Genomic DNA, 20,543 nt, shown 5'->3' on the forward strand with positions numbered 1-20,543 from the left:
AAATTTAGGGGATACTGAAAGAGCTTCAAGCCATGAAGAAAAAGAGTCCCCGAGAGCCCCCGCGGTCCTCCCATTGTTGTAAACCGGACCCCGCTTCTGACGCGCGCGCGAGCGCCCGTGCGCAGGTGCCGATATCTGACATGCACAGATATGCACAGATATCTGCTAAGGAAGGCATTGGTGGCGCCACCCTTGACTGTCGTCTGTTGCACAGAGCTAGAAGCCGGACTCTGCAGTGTGCTACGCACTTTCCTGCCGGGCGAGCAATTTCCGGTTATACCCGTAGTTGCAACCACTTGTTTTACCTTTAAAATCATGGTACAGCGCCACACTTGTACGTTTTGAGGAAGAAGACACTTTTGACGTCGTTAAAATGACCTGCGCCAAGCATGCATGGGATGATGAGCCATCGGAAGGATCCAGGGTGCAAGTGAGCGGGAAATACCAAGGTTTCTGTGAACCTGCAATCATCAATATTTCAGGTAAGCGTGAACAACCATTTACTGTTTTTCCCGTATTGCTTTGTTGTTTACTTTTGTCAATGCTGTCGGCAGTTTTCGATGATAGGGCTATAAATTAAGCTAAATGGTATCATAATGCATGATTTATTTGTAAGCTGGTCTATGTGCAGTCGGAGAGTAATCTCTCATTTTTCAGTAGCGAAATTTTTACCGCCACCGAGTTGCGTTCCTGCCAGCGGTAGTTCAAGTGCATGATATGAATTGTGCAACGCAAAAAACATAGTCTAACCTCGCTAAGCACATTGCGGGGCTAGTTAGGGATGTATTTTCTAAGTAACGAGACGTAGACAACAACCTGTCATGGATTCTGTCATATGCACGTATCAGGAACTGAACCCTTTTCATTGTCGTAAGTAATAGTGCTAATTCTATTTTAACACGGGATCAGCATTGCTGCGTTCTGCGTATCCAATTAGGTTACAATGGCCCCATTACATTTGCCACAAGGCTTGCGCTCTACAGCTAAGCAGGAGCAGTGGAATGAAGAGCTAGTACGCGTTTTATTTCGGGTGGTTAGTGCGAACGAACGTGTTTCAGAAACAATTGGCGTATACCTGTTTCCGTTCGCGGTTGTGCCAGGAAACTGTAATGGTAAAGCCCGAAAAAAAAAGCATGAGACTAAGCTTTTAAAGGGGCATCGCGATGATTTGTTCTGTACCAGTTAATATTATTCAATAGATTCATCATGCGTTCCAGAGACCAGAGCAAAAAGAATTATTGAAATCGGAGCATGCAAGCGAAAGTTATTCCACTCTGAAAATTCGAATTAGAAGCTCAGACGAAAACGCATTTCACTCTCCCATTTCACTCACCCAGTGCCGAGATTGGGCGCTACCAATCAGAACCGCGCCTAGCGCCCACGCAGCGGAAGCGTGCATGCAGTTGTTGCTTTGTCGGGGCTGTAGACAGCCGCGCATTTTGACGGCGTCTTCCCCCCGTGTACGCGACGCCGTAGTAAGGGCAGGGGTGACTAACGACAAAGGAAGCTCCCCGAAGTTTCTTTTTTAGTCTCGGTAGCCCCCCCCCCCCCCCCCCAACTCGACTCCCGTCTCCTGTCCGGCCTTTCTCTTCACATTCTGGGCAAGGTGTGTCGACTGGCTTTTTTTTCGCTGCCGTCTTGGTATGGTCACGGCCGGTCTCGACGCGCGCGCTTTCTGGCATGAGCCAACGTTTTTTGAACAGCGCTGGCCGCCATGAAGGTTTGAAGCGGAATGGAAAGTGTCGCCCCTAGCTGTATTCTTGTTAGTTTTCGTTCGCTTTCCCTGCTTCTTTCCAGTTTTTGTGGCATGCGAAAAAGCTTTCAGTACTCAGAGACATAATGTTTTGGATCCATTTCGCAAGTATGAAGGAACAATATGCAAACTGGACGCCCAACCAATGAGAAAGGCAGCGCCCTATCTAGATGCCACCTCATTTCCGCTGCCGCAAATGGCCGCCGCGTTGCTACACCATCGGCTCGAAACAAGCATTTCTAGCGAAGATTAAAATATCAAATATTATGATTTCGGTGATCTCATTGCGCGTTCAGGACTCACAATGTCCCTTACTCCTCATACAAAGATTAAAGAACCCATGCTTTGTGTACGTCGCAGGGCACCTTTAATATCCCACAATGGATTTTACGGTAGGGTGTCTCGGATTCAGTGCATAATTCTTCGACTTATGCTACTGTGGCCATGTGCACAAGTTCTGCGCAGATTTATATCACGATCGCTCTAAATTATCTCCCACGCAGCCTACACAACGCCCCTGCCGACCAAGAAGGGGCGGGAGCTCTCCGGAAAGCTGCTGTTGCTGGCCGTGGGCACTAAACTCAGCGAAATAAGGAGCGAGAAAGAAAAGCATCGACGATAAGAAGCATACAGAACTATAGAACCACAAGAGCATTAAATGTACCCCAATAAAATTTCCTGCGCAATTTCTGCGTGGTAATTGTGTTACTTGTGTTACCTATGCTATATGATTATCAGGAGCTTTAGAGCAGCATAAAACCGAGTGGTTTTTCAATTTAAAGCAGCACTTAGAGATGTATTGGATGACATTTTTTAACGTTTACAGATTTTTCTTTTACAAAGTACGAGAGATATGTCGGTTTGGTCAGTGAAGGTGGACCGTACAGCAAGACGGGCATTATGTACGTAATAGAGCTCAATAATCTGAAAAATGATTAATTATATTGAACTAATCAGCTTTCATAATTTTGATTTTGGGGCGTAAGTCTGTATCGCGAAAATGAAGGCCGTCAGTAAAAAAAGATAACCTTAACTTTTAAATTTTCGTAATCGTTAATGTGGTTCGTAATACTGAACATACACACTTGCAAGCTCAGTGAATTGCCTTGTCCGCTTCGCATATTCATAAACGCGTCGCTGCGCGTCGTATCGTCGCCGAATTCAAAGAAACTTTTTCTACATCATAAAATACACAAACGGTGTCCGTGTTTGATGCATAAAAAAAGTGACCGACAGTTTTATGCATTTTCAATGCAGGTAAACCAACTCAGCGAGCTTTGAAATGCGCAAAATCTGGCGCTCGGTATTTCAAACCCCTATACCAATTAAAAAAAAGTTAGAAACTGGGCTCACCTTTTACGATGACGGCCTTTAATTTCGCAACATAATATTGCCCCTTAGAATCAAAATAAAATGTTCATTAGTTAATGTTAGTTAATTAATCGTCTATTAAATCAGGTTTATCGCTTACATAATGTTAACCATCCTGTATAACCCCCCCTACACAGCACCAACGTATCTCTCAAAGTTTTAAAATAAAAATCTGCGTCAAAAATTTAAGCTGTATTAAATATCTGAAGTAGTAGCGGTAAGGAAGTACTGCACAGTCGCTTACGTCTGCATGTGGCGATAACGGCATATGCATGACAGCATTCTGCAATGGTTACAACTAATTTCATTACATCTTTTGTTTGGCCGCCCTCCATCACTGTTTGGAGACGCCACGCCCCAGGTTCACTCTTTATTGGCTAATGTGATAGAAGGCCGCGTCGCTGTTGCAGGCAGTCACTGAGAGCGAGCAGTACAGAACTCGAATGAGAATAGTTTTACTGGCTGTGATGCTGGTGTGGTTCTAAAGTAGCAGCCTGCAACATTGGAGAAGGGGAGCCTAGGTGCTTGCAGAGATTGCAGATGAAGCGCGCCGCAAATCGTTGGATTTCTTCAATTTTTTTTGTACCGTCTCCTTCGGTAGATCTCGCCGTATGAGGGCGCATATACATAGGCTGCCATTTATTATATATTTCCATATGAAAGCTTAGGTTTTAAAAAGGGAGTAATCACTCATTTTCATTCCGCCAAGCAGTCACACGGCTACAAAGGGACCAGACACAGCTTCCACAGAAACTTTTGCTCTTTCGTAAAAAGATTCGTCCTGGTCTGGGGACATGGTGTATGACTGTGCTTGGATGGATGCGAATAAGTAATTAATACCTTAATGGAAGTCTGCTCCGCCTTAGGGGAAATTTCCTCTCAACATTTAACCAAAAGTGTATAAGGTTATGTGCAGATCTGTCAGTATATGTTCGTATATAGAACTAGCTCCATATATAAGCTCCAGCCAAATATGGACATATACAGATTTATCTATATTTGGCCATATATGGCCCATATAAGTATATTCACCCATATATGACTGTTCGCAGATATGGCTATATACGGATTTGGCCGTATCTGGGTATATAAAGACCATATATAGAAATCCCATATATGGGCTCCATCAAATATGGTCATATAAGGATAGGACATATCTGGCTATATAAGGAACATATATACATATATTTCCATATATAAGTTCAATCCATATATGAATATATAGGGAATTGGGCATATCAGGCTATATATGCCAGATATATCCATATATGAGTTCAATCATGATATGGATATATAGGGATTGGGGCATATCAGGCCATATATGCCAGATATATCCATATATGAGTTCAATCATGATATGGATATATAGGGAATTGGGCATATCAGGCCATATATGCCAGATATATTCATATATTGTCATATATGAGTTCAGTCATGATATGGATATATAAGGAATTGGGCATATCAGGACATATACGACCATATATACATATATTTCCTTATATGAGTTCCATTCAGATAATGGTATATAGGGAATTGGGCATATCAGGCTATATACGCCCGTATATTCATATAAAACCTTATATGCCCAATTCCCTATTTGTTCATATCTGGATTTTTTCATATCAAACCAGATATGACATTTCCGTACGGGTTACGTCAAGAGGCCTCATCACCGTTCCAAAGGTGCCCAATATCTTTCTAGCAGCACGTTCAATTGCCTGCGCGTCACAATCAACAACAACTAAAAAATCATCAACAAACCTAAAGACCCTGCGAACGTTGTGCTCTTTGAAGGATGAGATTAAAAGACGGTCTAAATGAGCAAGACATGTACCAACACGCCCAATTTTCCACGTTAGTAATGTCTGCCTAAGTTTCCCTCAAAGTAATCATGAAGTTCCTTGACTCATGACAATGCAAGAGCGAAAAAATGCAGCCGATCGACCTTTCCATTCTGTCAAGGCTTCACTAGTTACCTCTTTTAATACTGCATTTTAATGCAAACTTTAAGCGAAAATCTCAGATATGGTTATGCCACCATTCTTTTGTTTTCTTTAAATGAAGAAATTTGAGCGCCTTCATGTCATCATCTCGTTCAGTTATAGCCATCGTGTGCTGAGTAAAACTACGACACCGACGTTGCCTGCAACAGCATGTAAAGTACTCCTGAAATGAAATAAATCATTTGGATCCTCCTAAATCATAAATATATACTGATTCTTAACATTATTTAAATATATTTACTGTCAAAGTATTCTGTGATGCCTCTTTAAAACTGGCTGTCAGAGGGCCTACAACTACCCTCCGTGAACTGCAAGCGTTAGCGTTTGGTCACCACGTGAAATGAAAGTGGCGCACCACTTTTAGACACTTTTAGGCTCTCCACTGTATTGCCGAGATATCGTCGGGTCTCTGCAATGACCTCTGCGACAACGGCGGTGGCCACCCCCGCAGGAGCACCCACCGGCGCAAGCTGTCGGTGGCCATGGCGCTGGCGGGCAGGCCCCCTGTGGTGGTGCTGGACGAGTGCACAGCCGGCGTGGACCCCGCTGCCAGGAGTCGCCTCTTCCAGTCCCTGGGCGTCGTGCACTCCGAGTGCTCCCTCACAGTCCTCTTCACCTCGCGCCGGTGAGACGCCGCCCTCTTCGCCACTTCAAAATTAGCTCAAGCCTACCGCTTCCGGTGCGCATGACGAAAGCCAACAGTCACCGAAAAACCAAGGAGCATAGGGGATGTTTTGTAAAGATAGCTACACTACTGTAGCTACGCAAGCCGTTTCGCCTCTTTGTTGTTGTTGTTGTTGTGACTGAGAGAAGGATGAAAAGGAAAATTGCACGGGCCTGCTACTGGCTCCAGCTGAGCCACCACCGCTGCCATCGTGCAGACAGAGGAGAGTTAAAAGATCAGAGGAAAGAGTGAAAGGAAAGAAAAGACGCGCGTCGCAGCAACAACTGCGTCCGCCGGAGCGGACGCTGCTCAAAAAACAGATAAGCGGCCGAAGCCGCGCTCGCCGAAGCATGGTCGCACTTTTTTTTTATATAGGCCGTGGTCGCACCGACCTTGAGCCGTTGCCTAGCAGCCGCCGCAGGGGACACCCGAACCGCACCATACAGGAAGGAAGTGGGAGTGAAAGAAGAAAGAGAAAGAGGGGCCGTAATGAAGAAAATAAGAATGTTGTTTGAGGAAAGGAAATTGCGCAGTAACTGTCTCACATATCTCGGTGGACACCCGTCATCCGTTTGTAGACGAAGGGAGGAAGTGGGAGTGAAAGAAGAAACAGAAAGAGGGGCCATACTGAAGAAAAGGAATTTAAGAAATGGAAATTACGCAGTAACTGTCTCACATATCTCGGTGGGCACTTGTTGATGATGATGATAACAACTTTTATTTCCACCGATGTAGGAGGCCACCTACTCCCCGTCCCTGGCACACAGGCCTAGGGGACGGGGGACGGGACCTCCGCGACTAAAGACTGGCGAAGATACATTGGCTCTTCGCGGCTTCAGCCGCCAGGCGGACAGTGGGCACTTGTCATCCGTTTGATGACGTCAGAGAGTACCCAAGTAAATTATCAGTATCATTGCATCGCTTAACCACAGCGAAGCCTAAGCGTAGTCATGGCGCGTAGCGCGCTAATTAATTACGCAGTAATTCTCTGTCGTCTCGGTCGACACCCGAAACGCTCCGTACAGGAAGGGCGGGAGTGGGAGTGAAAGAAGAAAAAGAGGCCGTAATTAAGAACATGAAAATTGTATTTGAGGAAAGGAAATTACGCAGTAACTGTCTCGCATATCCCGATGGACACCCGTGATCTGTTTGTAGAGGAAGGGAGGAAGTGGGAATGAAAGAAGAAAGAGAAAGAGGGGCCGTTATGAAGAAAATGAATTTTAGGAAAGTAAATTACGCAGTAACTGTGAATCCACGTCCAGGGACGAAGATGAAGAAGGAACGCCCAGCGAAACGCAGCGGCGAAAGACTGACTGCAATTCGACTGAGAAAATTCTACTCGGCCATCTGTAGCTATCGCGTCACTCAAGGTTTAACCAGAGCTTCTCCACAGCCAATTTTGTTAGCGTAATTTATAAAAATATATATAAAAACAGATATCCGCTGTGCTCCTCAGTTTTGATGACTGCTGGCATAATTTTTCATAATCAAATTCATAATAATTTTATTTTGCGATAATTAAGTAACGAGCTACGGAACTTAACCACAGTATCTCAAAATCCGCCCTATAGCATCCAGACAAATTGGCTATCACTCAAGGCGCACGTCTCTCCTAGAGAGACCTGCAGTAAAACCGAGTGCAGCTATTTGTTGCATTGCTTGACTACAAACACAGCGTTGCGACAAGGGGCGAAGAATTTGGAACAAGTGCTACTGACAATTGAAAATTTATTGCAAAAGACATTGATAATATCCACTCAATCTACAACCAAGCGCGCATCGGTTTCTCCAAGAAGATACAGAATGCGTGAATGATATCAATACAGATATATAGTTTCACAGTCCTGGATACGAACAGAAGGAGTGTCGGAGCACATCTTCTGCTCTTATTCATGACTATTAAAGTATGCATCTCGATTCCTGTCAATAATCCCGCCGCGGTGGCTCTGTGGTTATGGTGCTCGGCTGCTGACCCGAAAGACGCGGGTTCAATCCCGGTCACGGTGGCTCAATTTCGATGGAGGCGAAATTCTAGAGGCCCGTGTGCTGTGCGATGTCAGTGCACGTTAAAGAACCCCAGGTGGTCGAAATTTTCCGAGCCCTTCACTACGGCGTCCCTCATAGCCTGAGTCGCTTTGGGACGTTAAACCCCAATAAACCAATCCTGTCAATAACGCATTCTGTATCTTGTTGGAGAAACGGTTACACTCCTGGTTGTAAATTTAGTGTATATTATATTTATCTTTTGCAATAAACCTGCAGTTCTTAGTAGCGCTTGTCCTCTTTCTTCATTCCTTGTCGCCGCGCTGTGTTTGTAGTTAATCTAGAGAGACCCATTATGCCTCTGAGAAGGAAAGCCTCCTGGTTTTCCGCCGAGAAAGAGGCCAGTTGGACACTTAGTGTAGCAAAAATAAAAATACAGACGTACATACCGTATACACTCCACTAAAAGCCGCGCTTGTTTTCGTGTTTTTGGCGGGGTGCAGTCCTCTCACAAGAGCGGCATTTTTCAGGTTAGCTATTTTCTGTCGAACCTACTTAATTGTACTATGCAGGCTCACATTGTGTCAGACACCCCATTTGCGGGTACTACGTTGCAATTTCCTCATTGCTATCGCGGCCGTCGCTGCTCGGAATGGCTTCTCGCCACGCTCGAAAATTAAGTCAGCTTCGGTTACATCTACTTCACTGAAAATTCCTTCTAGCATCCGGGAACATCACACGCCAAAGATTCAAAATCCACCATCAGATGAGCTGCATCAATGCTCTTCTTAGCCGCTGTCGTGCTTTGCAATGGTTTTGGGGCCGCAGGTGCTGCGAGCCAGCGTTTATTTCAGGAGCAGAACCGTTTTAATGAGACAGCTTTACTGGTCCCATTAAACGAAACTAGGAGGGAGCGTGACGTCATAACCTTGAAGCCTAGTCATCAAAAATGTAATGGCAAGCATCATAGGAAATAGGCCCTCACATGACAAGGCTGCGGTAGCTTAGCCGGATTTCGGTTTCGGTTTCGCTCTTTAGTTGTGTGGCGTTGCGCTTCTGTGCTACATCGGAGCACGGACGTTCACTAATGCACCCCAATCTAAGCTGGTTGGCAGTCTGGTAACTGTGGAGGCCCTATTTCCCAAGAGTCAGTGCGCAAAAGGGCCCTCGGCAGTGGCGTCAGAGGAGGATGGCTTGCAGAGGCTGAGCGCTTGACGTCATGCTTCCTCCTAGTTTTTTTTTCCTCCATGACAAAGGCGCTGTAGCGTGCTCCATGGATGGGAGACCGCGGCGAGTGTCGTCGCCAAGGCACTGTGCAGCTCGAAGTTCCGAACTTGTGCTGGACTTCGTACACAAGAAAGCATGCAGACGAACCATCTCTCAGAAAAAACTAACTTTAAAAACTAATGCTTTCGCAATTCCCACATGTAATCAGTCTTAAGTGTCTCTACACAATTTTTATTGACACGTGAGGTCGTAGCCCATTTCTAGCGAGAGGTGAAAGATAGCATGGATGATTATGAGTTCACAAATAAAACTGTATCAAAAACGCGGAGGCTAACGAGGAGGGTTAAGGTTAAGTTGAGGACAACGCAGCGAGCTGTGGAAAGCAAAGTGGTAAGTGTAGGTGAGGGAACAAACGCGGCTTAATGATATCCTAGTTGAAATCAAGAGGAAGAAATGTGCTTCGGCAGGGCAAGTAATGGAAAGGCAAGATAACCGCTGGTCCTTAAGGGCAACAGAGTGGATTCCAGGAGAAGGCAAGCGTAGCAGGGGGCGGCAGAAAGTTAGGTGGGCGGATGAGATTAACTTTGCGGAGATAGGGTGGTCGCAACTGGCACAGGACGGGGTTAACTGGAGAGACATAGGAGAGGCCTTTGCCCTGAAGTGGGCGCAGTCAGGCTGATGATAATTTTGATAAGAACAACAGCACGACTGCTTGCAAAGGGCCTCTCGTAGTCCTCGTAGCTCTGCTGTCGGCGAACATAGCACCTTAACACTGCCACTGCAATCACCAGGAAGCATGGTGATCCTCAGACGGTGTCAAGAGCGGCGCGGATAGGCTGTTCGTCTAAACTCGAGAACAGGCAGGCCTGGCGCACTCAGAGGTGGCTTGTGCCCTCCCTCCTGCCGTCCATAACGGCGCGTGTCTCCGGCGCGCTCGAATGCAGTGATCTGTGATGCCTATCTGGAGCTTGAACTCGTCCGGACGATTTGCCCGGGATACATCATGCTCTTTATGCGGATGACATTACAATCTGGGCCACGCAAGGTAACCTGGGCCACATGGAATCCTGCCTGCAAGCAGCGGCGACCCTAGTCGACGACTACGCGGCCTACTGCGGACTCCAGAGCGCCCCGTCTAAATCAGAATTTGTGCACATACGTCCCTCCCCTCGGGACACAACTCCGCTTTGCATCAGTCTCCCCTCGGGACCGATCCGGGAGTCCAAGGAGATCCGCGTCCTTGGTCTCTTCATACACCACCAACGCAGAGTCGACACCACCCTAGCCAAACTTCGCACGGTGGGAGACCAGGTGGGCCGCATGGTCCGCCGGGTCTCCAACAAGCGGGGCGGATTACGAAGCAAGGATGCACTGCGGCTTGCCCATGCTTTCGTAACGAGTAGAATCCTCTACTCAACCCCCTACTTGCACCTGCGCAAACATGATGATGATCAACTGGAGGTCATCCACCGGAAAGTCATCAAGCGGGCTCTCGACCTCCCGGTCACCACGTCCAACCAGCGACTTCTGGCCTTGGGCGTGGTGAACACATTTCGGGAGCTTCGAGAGGCCCACTTAGTCAACCAATACACGCGTCTTGCACAGACCACGTCCGGTAGCCGCCTCTTGGACCGGCTACACATCAAACATGACTACCATATTGAGGAAAGGGAGAGAGTGCCAGAACCCTGGAGACGCGCCCTCCGGGTCCGACCCCTTCCCCGCAACATGTCCACAGAAGACCATAGCGGTCGTCGCCAGGCGCGCGCGGAAGCGTTGGCGCGATACTATGGTAACCAACAACATGTGTATTACGTGGACGTTGCCGGCCCACACCACGGGGTGTGGTACACGGCCGCAGTCGTACACAACACAAACACAGTCAACGGGCTCACTTTCAAAGCCTACAGCGCAACACACGCGGAGGAGATTGCCATTGCTCTTGCTCTCACTACTCCCAAGTCGAAACACATCATCACCGACTCGCGAGGGGCCTGTCGGAACTACGAGTTAGGCTGGGCTCCCCCGCTTGCCTGGCGCATACTGGAATATAGCTGTCGATCTGAAGATCCAACTCCACGCTCCAGGGAAACGAACAGGCCGATCAGGCCGCCCGCGCACTCTCTCCCCGGGCTATCTCCCTGTCCTTGGAAGGGTACTCCCAATCAGACAATCTGGCCATTACATTCAAACAAATCACCGATTACTACAAGGAGGAGCACCGGCGCTACCCGGCCCCTTGTAAGGGTCTGGATCGCGCTGACGAGCGCCTCCTCATCAAAATTCTTACTAACACTGTACTGTGCCCGGCGGTGCTTAAACATTTCAATACATCCTTTGATGGCGCGTGCCAGTTCTGTGGGGAGGTGGCTGACACCTTCCACATGGTTTGGGCGTGTCAGTCAAACCCATCTATCCCCCCCAACACCAACACCACCAGAGAGGACTGGGAGGCGGCCCTGCTCGGCTGTCAGGACCTAAAGACCCAAAAGGCCTTGGTTCACCGGACGCGGGCGGCGTTGCTTGCCAATGGGGCCCCGGAATAGGGGCTCCACCTAGTATTGTTAGGGGAAAGGGCCAATAGGGCCTACCCCAATCACCTCTCTGTAAATATTTATTGCATTATAAATGTTTTTCATCACCACCACCACCGCTCAATGGGAAACATCGCGGGTGACCGCTCCGCCCTGTCGTCTCCGCGTTGAGCGCCTGGCTGAAAACCCGGGAAGGCGTCTCGCCTCGGTGGCTCAGTGGCAAGGCGCTCGTCTACCCAGCCGGAGTACCCGGGTTCGAACCCGACGGCGGCGGCCGCGTTTCGATGGAGGCGAAACGCAAGTGGCGCCCGTGCGCTGTGCGATGTCAGTGCACGTTAAAGATCCCCAGGTGGACGAAATTATTCCGGAGACCTCCACTACAGCTCCTCTTTCTCTCTTTCTTCTTTCACTCCAACCTTCCTCTCTTCCCTTACGGCGCGGTTCAGGTGTCCGCCGATATATGTGACAGATACTGCGCCATTTCCTTTCCTCAGAAAACCAATTCACCAATTTTGCGGCCCGATCATGTCACTTCACCTCGTGTTCGGCTGTTGCCGCCCACTCAAATTTAGTCGGAATTCTGCTTTAAGTGGCACACAGCCACCCAATGGTGTGCGCTGCAAGCTGATGGTGATAATAACAGCAGGAGGCAGTACTCATGACCTTATTGGTCAACAGCGCTTAGACACACGGACGGAACACAAAGCACGACGGCATATGCGCTTAACTTCGACCGTATTCCACAAGGTTTATAGACGGTTTCACCTAAGCTTTACATAACTTTTAAAAATAGTCTTTTTGTTTTGAGAAAGAGAGAGAGAGAATAAACAATTATTTGTAAAAATGAGACTGGAGCGGATAGTGGGTGGGGTCCTCAGTCCAAGACTCCAGTGGCTTCCGCCGACGCTTCGGCGATGGCGACCAACACCTCCTGGTCTTCCAGGGTGCCGCTGGCCAGCGTCACCGTACACTGCTCCTGCGCCGCGTTGGGCGGCTTGAAGTGGTTCGGTTTAGCCGAGCATGTCCATGTAATGTTTATGAATATCGGAATATCTCCACACCACGGCCATGTATCTTCCTGTAATTTGTGGTGAATGCGGTGTAGGTGGGGGAGATTAGGGAAATTGAGTGTTTGTATGCGTCTTTAGTGGTAGGAGTCCGCCGGGTAAACTTTCCTATGGGGCCGGGGATGGAGGCGCCTATTTATGCGGAGGGTCTCTAGGCTGCAAGAAGTGGGTTGAGAGTGGGTAGAGAGTAAGAGTCAGTATGCCCCGCTCTGTCGGTATAACCTCGAGCCAGGGCACCTGCTCTGATATTGCCTTCCAGATCTGCATGTCCTGGGAGGACCCAGGTGATGGCATGATCATATTGGAGATGGCCGCCCAGAACGGGGAGAGCCGTGCGTGGGATACGTCCATTCGTATTGGCTCTGCTGGTAGCTTCGGAGTCTGTAAAAATGTGGGTGCCGTGGTGTTGGGTGTCGGTCGTCTTGATGGTGATCGCTGTTGCAAATGGTTTTGCGGCCGCCGGATCCGATGCCGTGTAGGACGCTCCGAGATAAGGGCTGTTGGCGTGACACCAGCGCAGGCATATGAAGTCGCATCCACATACATAGCCGAGGTGTCCTGGCCGTATTGCTTACAGTGGCTGCGAAGACGGGCCTGACGACGGGGGGCCTGTGACTTGTGGTTCATGTTCCGAGGGATAGGGTCCGTGTAAAGTAGAGATAGCATTGGGAAGAATTCCAGTCAGGGCCATCGTCCTGGTGGTCATGGTCTTTGCGGGTCGCCTATTCTTGAAAGGGTAACCCTTCCCGCTGAGGTGATGAGGAGACGAGTCTGTTAAGGGTTGAGAGCAGCCTCCTGGATTTGCGCAAACGCGTTGTGAACTCCGAGTGCAAGCAGCCTAGTCGCGGATGTACACATGGGGAGGCCCAGAGTGGTTTTAAAGAAGGTACCGATGAGGATATCGATCCTACTATCGGCGGTGCGGTCAGTATTGTGGGATGGGAGACCATACTGGATTCGACTGATGGCCAGGACAGTGACGAGGGGGACTGTGTCGTCCTCGCGCATACTCTTGCGTTGTCCACCGATACTTCGTACCACACGAGCTATATTGAGCACGGACGTGCGTAGAGTGGCAGTGGTGTGGGTGGGCTTGCCGTCATGCTGGACCCAGAGGCCAAGCACTCGGATAAGTGATTTTTCTTCTACTGGGTGGTTGCGAATTTGGACCCTGATTTGGCCGCGGGGATGATAGCAGGGACCATGAATACGGGTCGTTTCCTATTTCTCCGGTGCACGTTGCATACAACTGGTTGGACAAAATGCTCGACCGCAGTGATGGCTGTTTGTAGTAGTAGTAGTCAAAACATTTATTTGTTTATTTTTTCAAAAGGAAGAGTTAGGGAGTAGAGGGATGGGGATAGCTAGATGTGGAGCTTCAGTGGTCGGTCTTCCCTAGTCCAGGATCCCGTTGGCCTCCGCCGCTGCCTTGGCCCTCGTCACCAGCATAAGCTGTGTGCTCGGGTCGGAGTCAGCCAGGAGGGCCTCCCACTGCTCTAGACTAGGGCTATTTACCTTTGGTAGTAAAGGGCTTTTTTCGCAGCCCCAGGTGGCGTGGTACGTTGTGGCGTAGCCTCGACACCACACGCACTCTTTCGCGTATCTGTTCGGCCACATTTTGTGATACATGGCTCTGCTTGGGTAGGTGTCTGTTTGTAGTCGTCTGAGCGTGGTGGCCTGCTCTCTGTCGAGGATATCCGCCGGAGCCGAGTACTTCTTGCGCGCTCCCAACAACGCCTTCATTGCCTCCCCGTAAGATTCTGGCGTGCTGAAGGGTTCGACCGGCAAACCCGCCCTCCGGTTCGTGAACCCTCGGACAACGGTGTCTGCCATGAGATTTCCCTCAACCCCAGTGTCAGGGACCCAAATGATGGTGTGTTGAATGCTTGTGTTGTTTGATCCATGTCTGTGTTGTTTTTGTTCGAAGAGGATACTCGCGCTTTTCGGCCGATCCTTCCATCTCTGTATGCCCTTGCTGCAGCCTGAGAATCCGTCGCTATCCAGTAACTCAGTCTCTGCCGATTGGCTTCAGTCAGGGCTAGAGCTATGGCGATCTCTTCCGCTGCTTGTGTTGTCCTTGTGCGCACTGATGCACCAGTAACTATATTCCCATTGGCGTTCACTACTGCTACCGCCCTAGCGTTTTCCTTCGTTCTGTACTTGGACGCGTCAACATACAGAACAATCTGTTTCTTCTTTAGGAACCTGTCCAACTCCAATGATCTCGCCGCCCGTCTTCCTTCGTGGTTCTTGGGGTCCATGTTTCTGGGCACTGGTTTAACCAAGAAAGTGCTCCTAATTTGGCTGTCAATGTCTGTCTTGTCTTCGCCCTCGTCTTCTGCCGGGTATCCTAGCTTGACCAGTTGTGCGCAGCCAGCGGCTGTTCTTTTAAGTCTTTCCATTTGAAATCTGAGCATGGTTTCGCTGTGCTCCTCATAGGTGCCGTACACCCCCATGTTCATCAGCTTCTCTGTCGAGGCGCAGGTCACGACGCCTAAAGCTTGCTTATACGCCCTTCTGATGCATGTTTCCAGTTTGTTCTTTTCCCCTTTGTTAGGTTGTAGGTACGGAAGCGCGTACGTCATCCTCGGTATGATGAGCGCAGAAGTGATCCGTAAGGCATCTCTCTCCTTCACCCCTTTTCTCTTGTTCGTAATCCGGCTTAACATCCTGCATATCTGTTTCGTGGAGTGTTCCAAGAGCTGGATGGTATGGTCCCGTTTGCCTTTCTCCTGCAGCCACATTCCCAAGATGCGAAGCTTATTTGTCCTCCTTACGGGTTGTCCATCTATCTCTAATTCTATCGTTCCCCTGTCCTCTTTATTTTTGTGAAGTCTAATAAATTCTGATTTTTCTGGGGAGCACTGCATCCCACTAAATAAAGCAAATTGACCGATCTCATCCGCCGCTCTTTGCAATATTTCTTGCTTGTTTCCCGTCGATCCTTTTGTCGTCCACACTGTGATGTCGTCCGCATAAATTGAATGTTCTACATCTTTGATGTTTTTCAGTCTCCTAGTTAATCCAATCATTGCTGTGTTAAAGAGCAAAGGTTAGATGATGGATCCTTGTGGCGTCCCTCTGTTTGGCGTCGTCTTCTTTTCTGACCTAATGTTGTTGAATGCCGATCGTTGCTGTTCTGTTAGACAGGAAGGCCTTTACGTATGCGAAGATCCTCTCCCCACAGTTTGTTGCCGAGAGTTCTGTGAGAATGGCATTGTGGCCGATGTTGTCGAAGGCCCCCTTGAGGTCTACGGCCAAGATTACGCCTTCTCGAGTGCCCGATATTTGTTTTAGTACCGTGTCTCTTAACTGGAGCATCACGTCTTGCGTGGAGAGCCCCGTTCTGAACCCGAACATGGTATCCGGAAACAGACCGTTGTCCTCCATGTAAATGCTCAGTCTAGTCTTGACCACTTTCTCGTATAGTTTATCGAGGCATGAAGTTAGTGAAATGGGCCTAAGGTTCTCTAAACTGGGTGTTTTTCCTGGTTTAGGTACCACGATAATCTCAGCGTGTTTCCACTCCACCGGGACCGTGCCCCTTTCCCAGTGCTCGTTGATTAGTCCAGTCAGGCTTTCGATTTGGTCATCACTAAGGTTTCTGATAATTGAATTTGTTACTTGATCTTTTCCCGGTGTTGTGTTCCTTGTGAATGACCTGGCAGCCGCGTATACCTCGTAGTCTTTTATCGGTTCATCCAGCTTCGAGGTCCTTGTCCCTGAATATACCATGGTGCAGGGTGGCACCTGCGTGCTTCCGACGTACCTGGACCAAAGAAAATCTGTAATCTGGGCGTCCGTTCCCTGAAAATTGTGCGTGATACGTTCTATCGTTTTGCTGTTTTCTCTTTTCGATTTTGTCGGGTCTATGAGGTGCCTGAGCAGCGCCCATGTTTTAGCGCTACCCAAGTTGCCGTTTAGTTCATTGCAAATTTGATGCCAATTATCTCTAAATAAGTTTGCAGTGTGGTCTTCTATCTCCTTATTGATTTGAGCTATTCTGAGTCTCAATTTCCTGTTACGTTTTTGTTTCTTCCATCTTTTCGTCAGCCCCCTACGAGCCTCCCAAAGATGTAGCAATCGTTTATCCGCACGTGGAAATTCATCGGTGACCTCTAGCTCCGTAGTATTGTCTCTGTGGACCTCCCGTAGTCGTTTGGTCCACTTTTCGATGTCCGTTATCGCAGTTCTTCCGGCGTCATTCTCCAACTGTTCACGGAATTTTTTCCAATCTGTGATTTTTGTCTTTCTCTGGATGGTGCTGAACCTTGTAAGTTTAATTTGCGTTTGAATTACGTAGTGGTCACTTCCGAACTGCTCCCCGGTGTTAGACCATTCGTAGTCTAGGATATTTCCTATGATGGTCAAATCAGGGCTAGTGTCTCTTGAAACGCTGTTTCCGACCCTAGTAGGGTATCTGCTATCGGTAACGATTTCCAGTCCGTGCGTGTCCACTCCATCTAGGATGGTTTTTCCTTTCTTTGTATTCATCTTGTAGCCCCACTCTTTGTGCGGAGCATTGAAATCTCCTACAATCACAAGGTGGTTTTGTTTTACCAGGCCGATCACCGCTGTTATGATTTCTCTGAAGTCATGTCTCTTCTTGCGCGGTGGTGAATATATGTTAAGTACGAATAGGCTCTTCTCCCCGCGCTTCTTAGGTATTACCTCTATTGAAAGGTGTTCTATATCTTCTTCTGGTGTCGTGTGCTTGTGCGTAGTGACCCCCTTCTGACATAAAATGGCCACTTTTATAAATCTTTCATCTACTATGGTGTCGTAACCGACTATCTTCGGCGAAGTGTTAGTTTCTTGCAGGGCTATTACAGTGAGAGGGTGTTTATGCTCCAATACATGTATGTTGAAACCGGTTATTTTTCGAAATCCTCTACAGTTCCATTGCCATATTGTAAATTTTTCTTTTGCGTTAGCCATGATGTGACACTACTGCTGCGCCGCAAAGATCTTCGCGCTTTCGTTTAGGTCGACCTGTTCCGGTGCTCTCTTGTTTTGTCTCCTGAACAGTTCTGCCAATCTCTTATCGGTCGCGTTCAGTCTGCTCATGATTTGTTCCAGCGTCGTCAAGACTGTTTTCTGTTGCTCCTGTATTTGGTGTAGTGGTATAGTAGCATCTATTTCTTCCCTTACTTGCGGTTGTACGGCTGCTGGCCCCTGCGTGCTTGTTTTCGTCGTGGGCGATTGTACTCCGTGTACTTTTCCTCGGTTTGTATCATTTTCTTCTCTTTGTTGTCGCTGTTCTATAAACTAGAGCCTCCTTTTTAGTCGTTCATTTTCCTCTCTAAGTTCCCTGTTTGTTTTTTCTAGAGCTTCGAATCTAGCCTGTATCGAATAGTCTAGAGCAGTGGGATAGACTGGAGACTCGCTCCTAGACTCACTCACCTTCTTGGACTGCTTGGTCTTCTGTTTAGATGCGGAAGCGCCATGAGCATTCCCTCGAACCCCAGGCGTTGTCGCCACCGTGGTCGGTGGTTCTCGCGTCTGCTAACCCCAGAAAGTCTCCCTCTTTGAAGAACGGCGTTCGGCTTCTGCTGCCGCCGCGCCTGTTCCGAGACGCAGATCTCGAAGATCCGTTCTTTTCTTTCGTTTCGGCTTCCTCGCTGTCGAACCACCGCGGCCTGTGGCCACCGTGGTAACTGCTTTCTTTTTTCTTGCCTTGCTGGTTCTGCTGGACTTTCCGCTTGAGACGTCTCTTACATCCTATATCGCCCGTGGCGTGAGCTTCGCCGCACCACTCACACCTGGGCTCCCCACACTCATGTCCGTCGACGTTGGCACGTTTGCATCTAGGACACTGCGGAATGGGTTCTGGTTCCGGGCAGACGTCTGATCGGTGCCCCTGCAGGTGGCATCTGAGGCACACCTGCTTCGTAGGTTGGTAAGGGTAAACTCTGTACAGTCCTCCCATCACTGCGACTGTCTTGGGCAACCTCGGTCCGTCGAACGCGATGAGCGCCGACTCTGACTTCCCGAGCATTCTTGCGTAGACTGCACGAATTCCCGGCGTTGCTACTTGGATGTGGTTCATTAGGACGTCTTGCGTGGTGCCGGCCATCACTCCATGCACCACACCCCGGACAATTCCCTCCGCCGTGGAGCAGTAGGCATTGAACTCGAATTTTTTGTCTCCGAGGCACAACTTCCTCGTCTTTTGCAGAGCTTCTGCCTTCGCGCCATCTGGCGTCCGGACTATTATTATGTTTGAGATGGCTTTCACCGCGACAAGCATGTCGCCGATGTAGACCAGGTTGCATTCTTTCACCAGGGCTTGTATGTAATCGCTGGGCTTGAAATCTCCCACTCTTAGGTTGTGGCTCTTCGGTCGGAATACGATTTTGTATCCTCCTTTCGGGAGCTGTACGAAATCTCGCTGTTACCAGGGAGTGTCTTCAGTTGGTTGTTTGCAGCGGACGCCGGTGGCGCGTTCGGGACCATGGCGTTCGGTCCCGGCGTCCCAGGTTTCTGCTGCTGTGGCTCGCTCGTTCCCACTGGAGTCTTGTTTGCCTCCGAAGGTGTACTTGCCTGACCGGTAGCTTTCCTATCCTTCTGGGCTCTGCGCTACACTAATTCCTTCATCACTCGCCACGGGGTCTCGTTGACTGGGTAGACTCTTGGTTGTTCTTGCGGTCCCCTCGTAGCTCCAGCGTTGTTGGTGCTTGCAAGCTCCACGGCTTGGGGCTGGTCCGTACCCGGGTTATTTTCAATAACCGGGGCCGTAATATGTGCCGCAGTCGATGCTGATGCCATGCCGCCGTCGAGGCTGCTCAGCCCCGGTAGGGCCAGCGAAGCCCATGCGTCTCCTGCTTCGGCCACGGCCGACGCTACGTCGGCGTTAGGTGTAGCGTGGCTCTCGCCGCCTCAAGATTTCAATGTCCCGTAAGTGGAAAACTATTCTACTCACAGAGATACAATTGGTGTCCAGATGGTCCTCGTAACTTCACGGAACACATCCAATGAACACTTTCCATTAAACTGGGGTTTTCCGGTCAAGAACACTGACGATTCCCGGAGCCCATGCAGAGCACGTCCGCGTACCCGCGCAGTTGGGTGTCCCCCCTGTTTGTAGGGCTTGCTCTTTTGCGTCGAGAGAACCTCAGGTGGACACGATAGTGATCTCATCCGCATATATGGTATATTCGATGTCGGAGATTGTAGAGAGCTTGTGGGCGAGAGCAGCCATAGCTGTATTGAACAGGAGTGGTGATAGCGCAGCACCTTGTGGAGTGCCCTTGTCAGGTGTTTGGAAGGGAGACGATCTAATAGATCCGATGCCTGTCGTGGCTGTGCGGATAGTGAGGAAGGTGGCGATTATGGCCGTTATTCTTGTAATGACGTTTAAAGGGCTAGAAGTAGTTGTCGCTTTCTAGCACCAGCGTGCCAGCCCTAGCAGTCAGAGCTGTGACCAACAACCCGTGGTGCGGTAAGTCGCCACCGCACTGGGTTCGGGCCACAGAGTACAAACACGAGTATTCTACTCGGATGAGCGTTTATTGCTCCCGAGCGTTGCAAAACAGCCACAACAATACCACTGTAACGAGGGAGTGTTCCGCTGATGTACGGGGGTGAAAAGCGCAAAAGGGGAGGACGCACGCGAAATGATGGGGGAGGAAGGTTCCACTCACATCGCGTGTCTCCTCGCTCACGGCGCGCAGCAGACAAGTCACACGCGGTGGCCGGGTGATAAGGGAAGGGCAGCGGTCTCCGTGGCAGATCTCTGATCCGTGCGTGTGCACGCTCCCGCCAGAAGACCAGCGAGCCTCGGGAAAAACGCGCCTCCTCCTGGGCTGTGGAGAGGTATCTTCTTTCTAAGAGGGGAAAGAAGGAAAGTCTCCGCTACAGTGCCGCCGCGGGGCGTGAAAGGAAGCGCGGGCGGCATGAGTGCCCTCCCTCGAAAACCTTCCGAACGGCGCGCGCATA

The 20,543-nt window shown here is 49.3% G+C and overlaps 1 protein-coding gene across 1 annotated transcript in view; it reads left to right on the top strand.

Annotated features, from left to right (window-relative positions):
* Window positions 1-20,543, top strand: part of LOC149325097 (phospholipid-transporting ATPase ABCA3-like) — a 282,026-nt gene that overhangs the window by 252,378 nt on the left and 9,105 nt on the right. Inside the window, exon 21 of the mRNA XM_089564187.1 lies at window positions 5,582-5,755. Coding sequence (XP_089420313.1) covers window positions 5,582-5,755 — 174 coding nt within the window. The remainder of the gene's footprint in view (window positions 1-5,581; window positions 5,756-20,543) is intronic.

The sequence above is a fragment of the Amblyomma mixtum genome, chromosome 10 (genome assembly GCF_055824585.1).
Source record: "Amblyomma mixtum isolate Tamu chromosome 10, ASM5582458v1, whole genome shotgun sequence".
Taxonomy (NCBI): Eukaryota; Metazoa; Arthropoda; class Arachnida; order Ixodida; family Ixodidae; genus Amblyomma; species Amblyomma mixtum.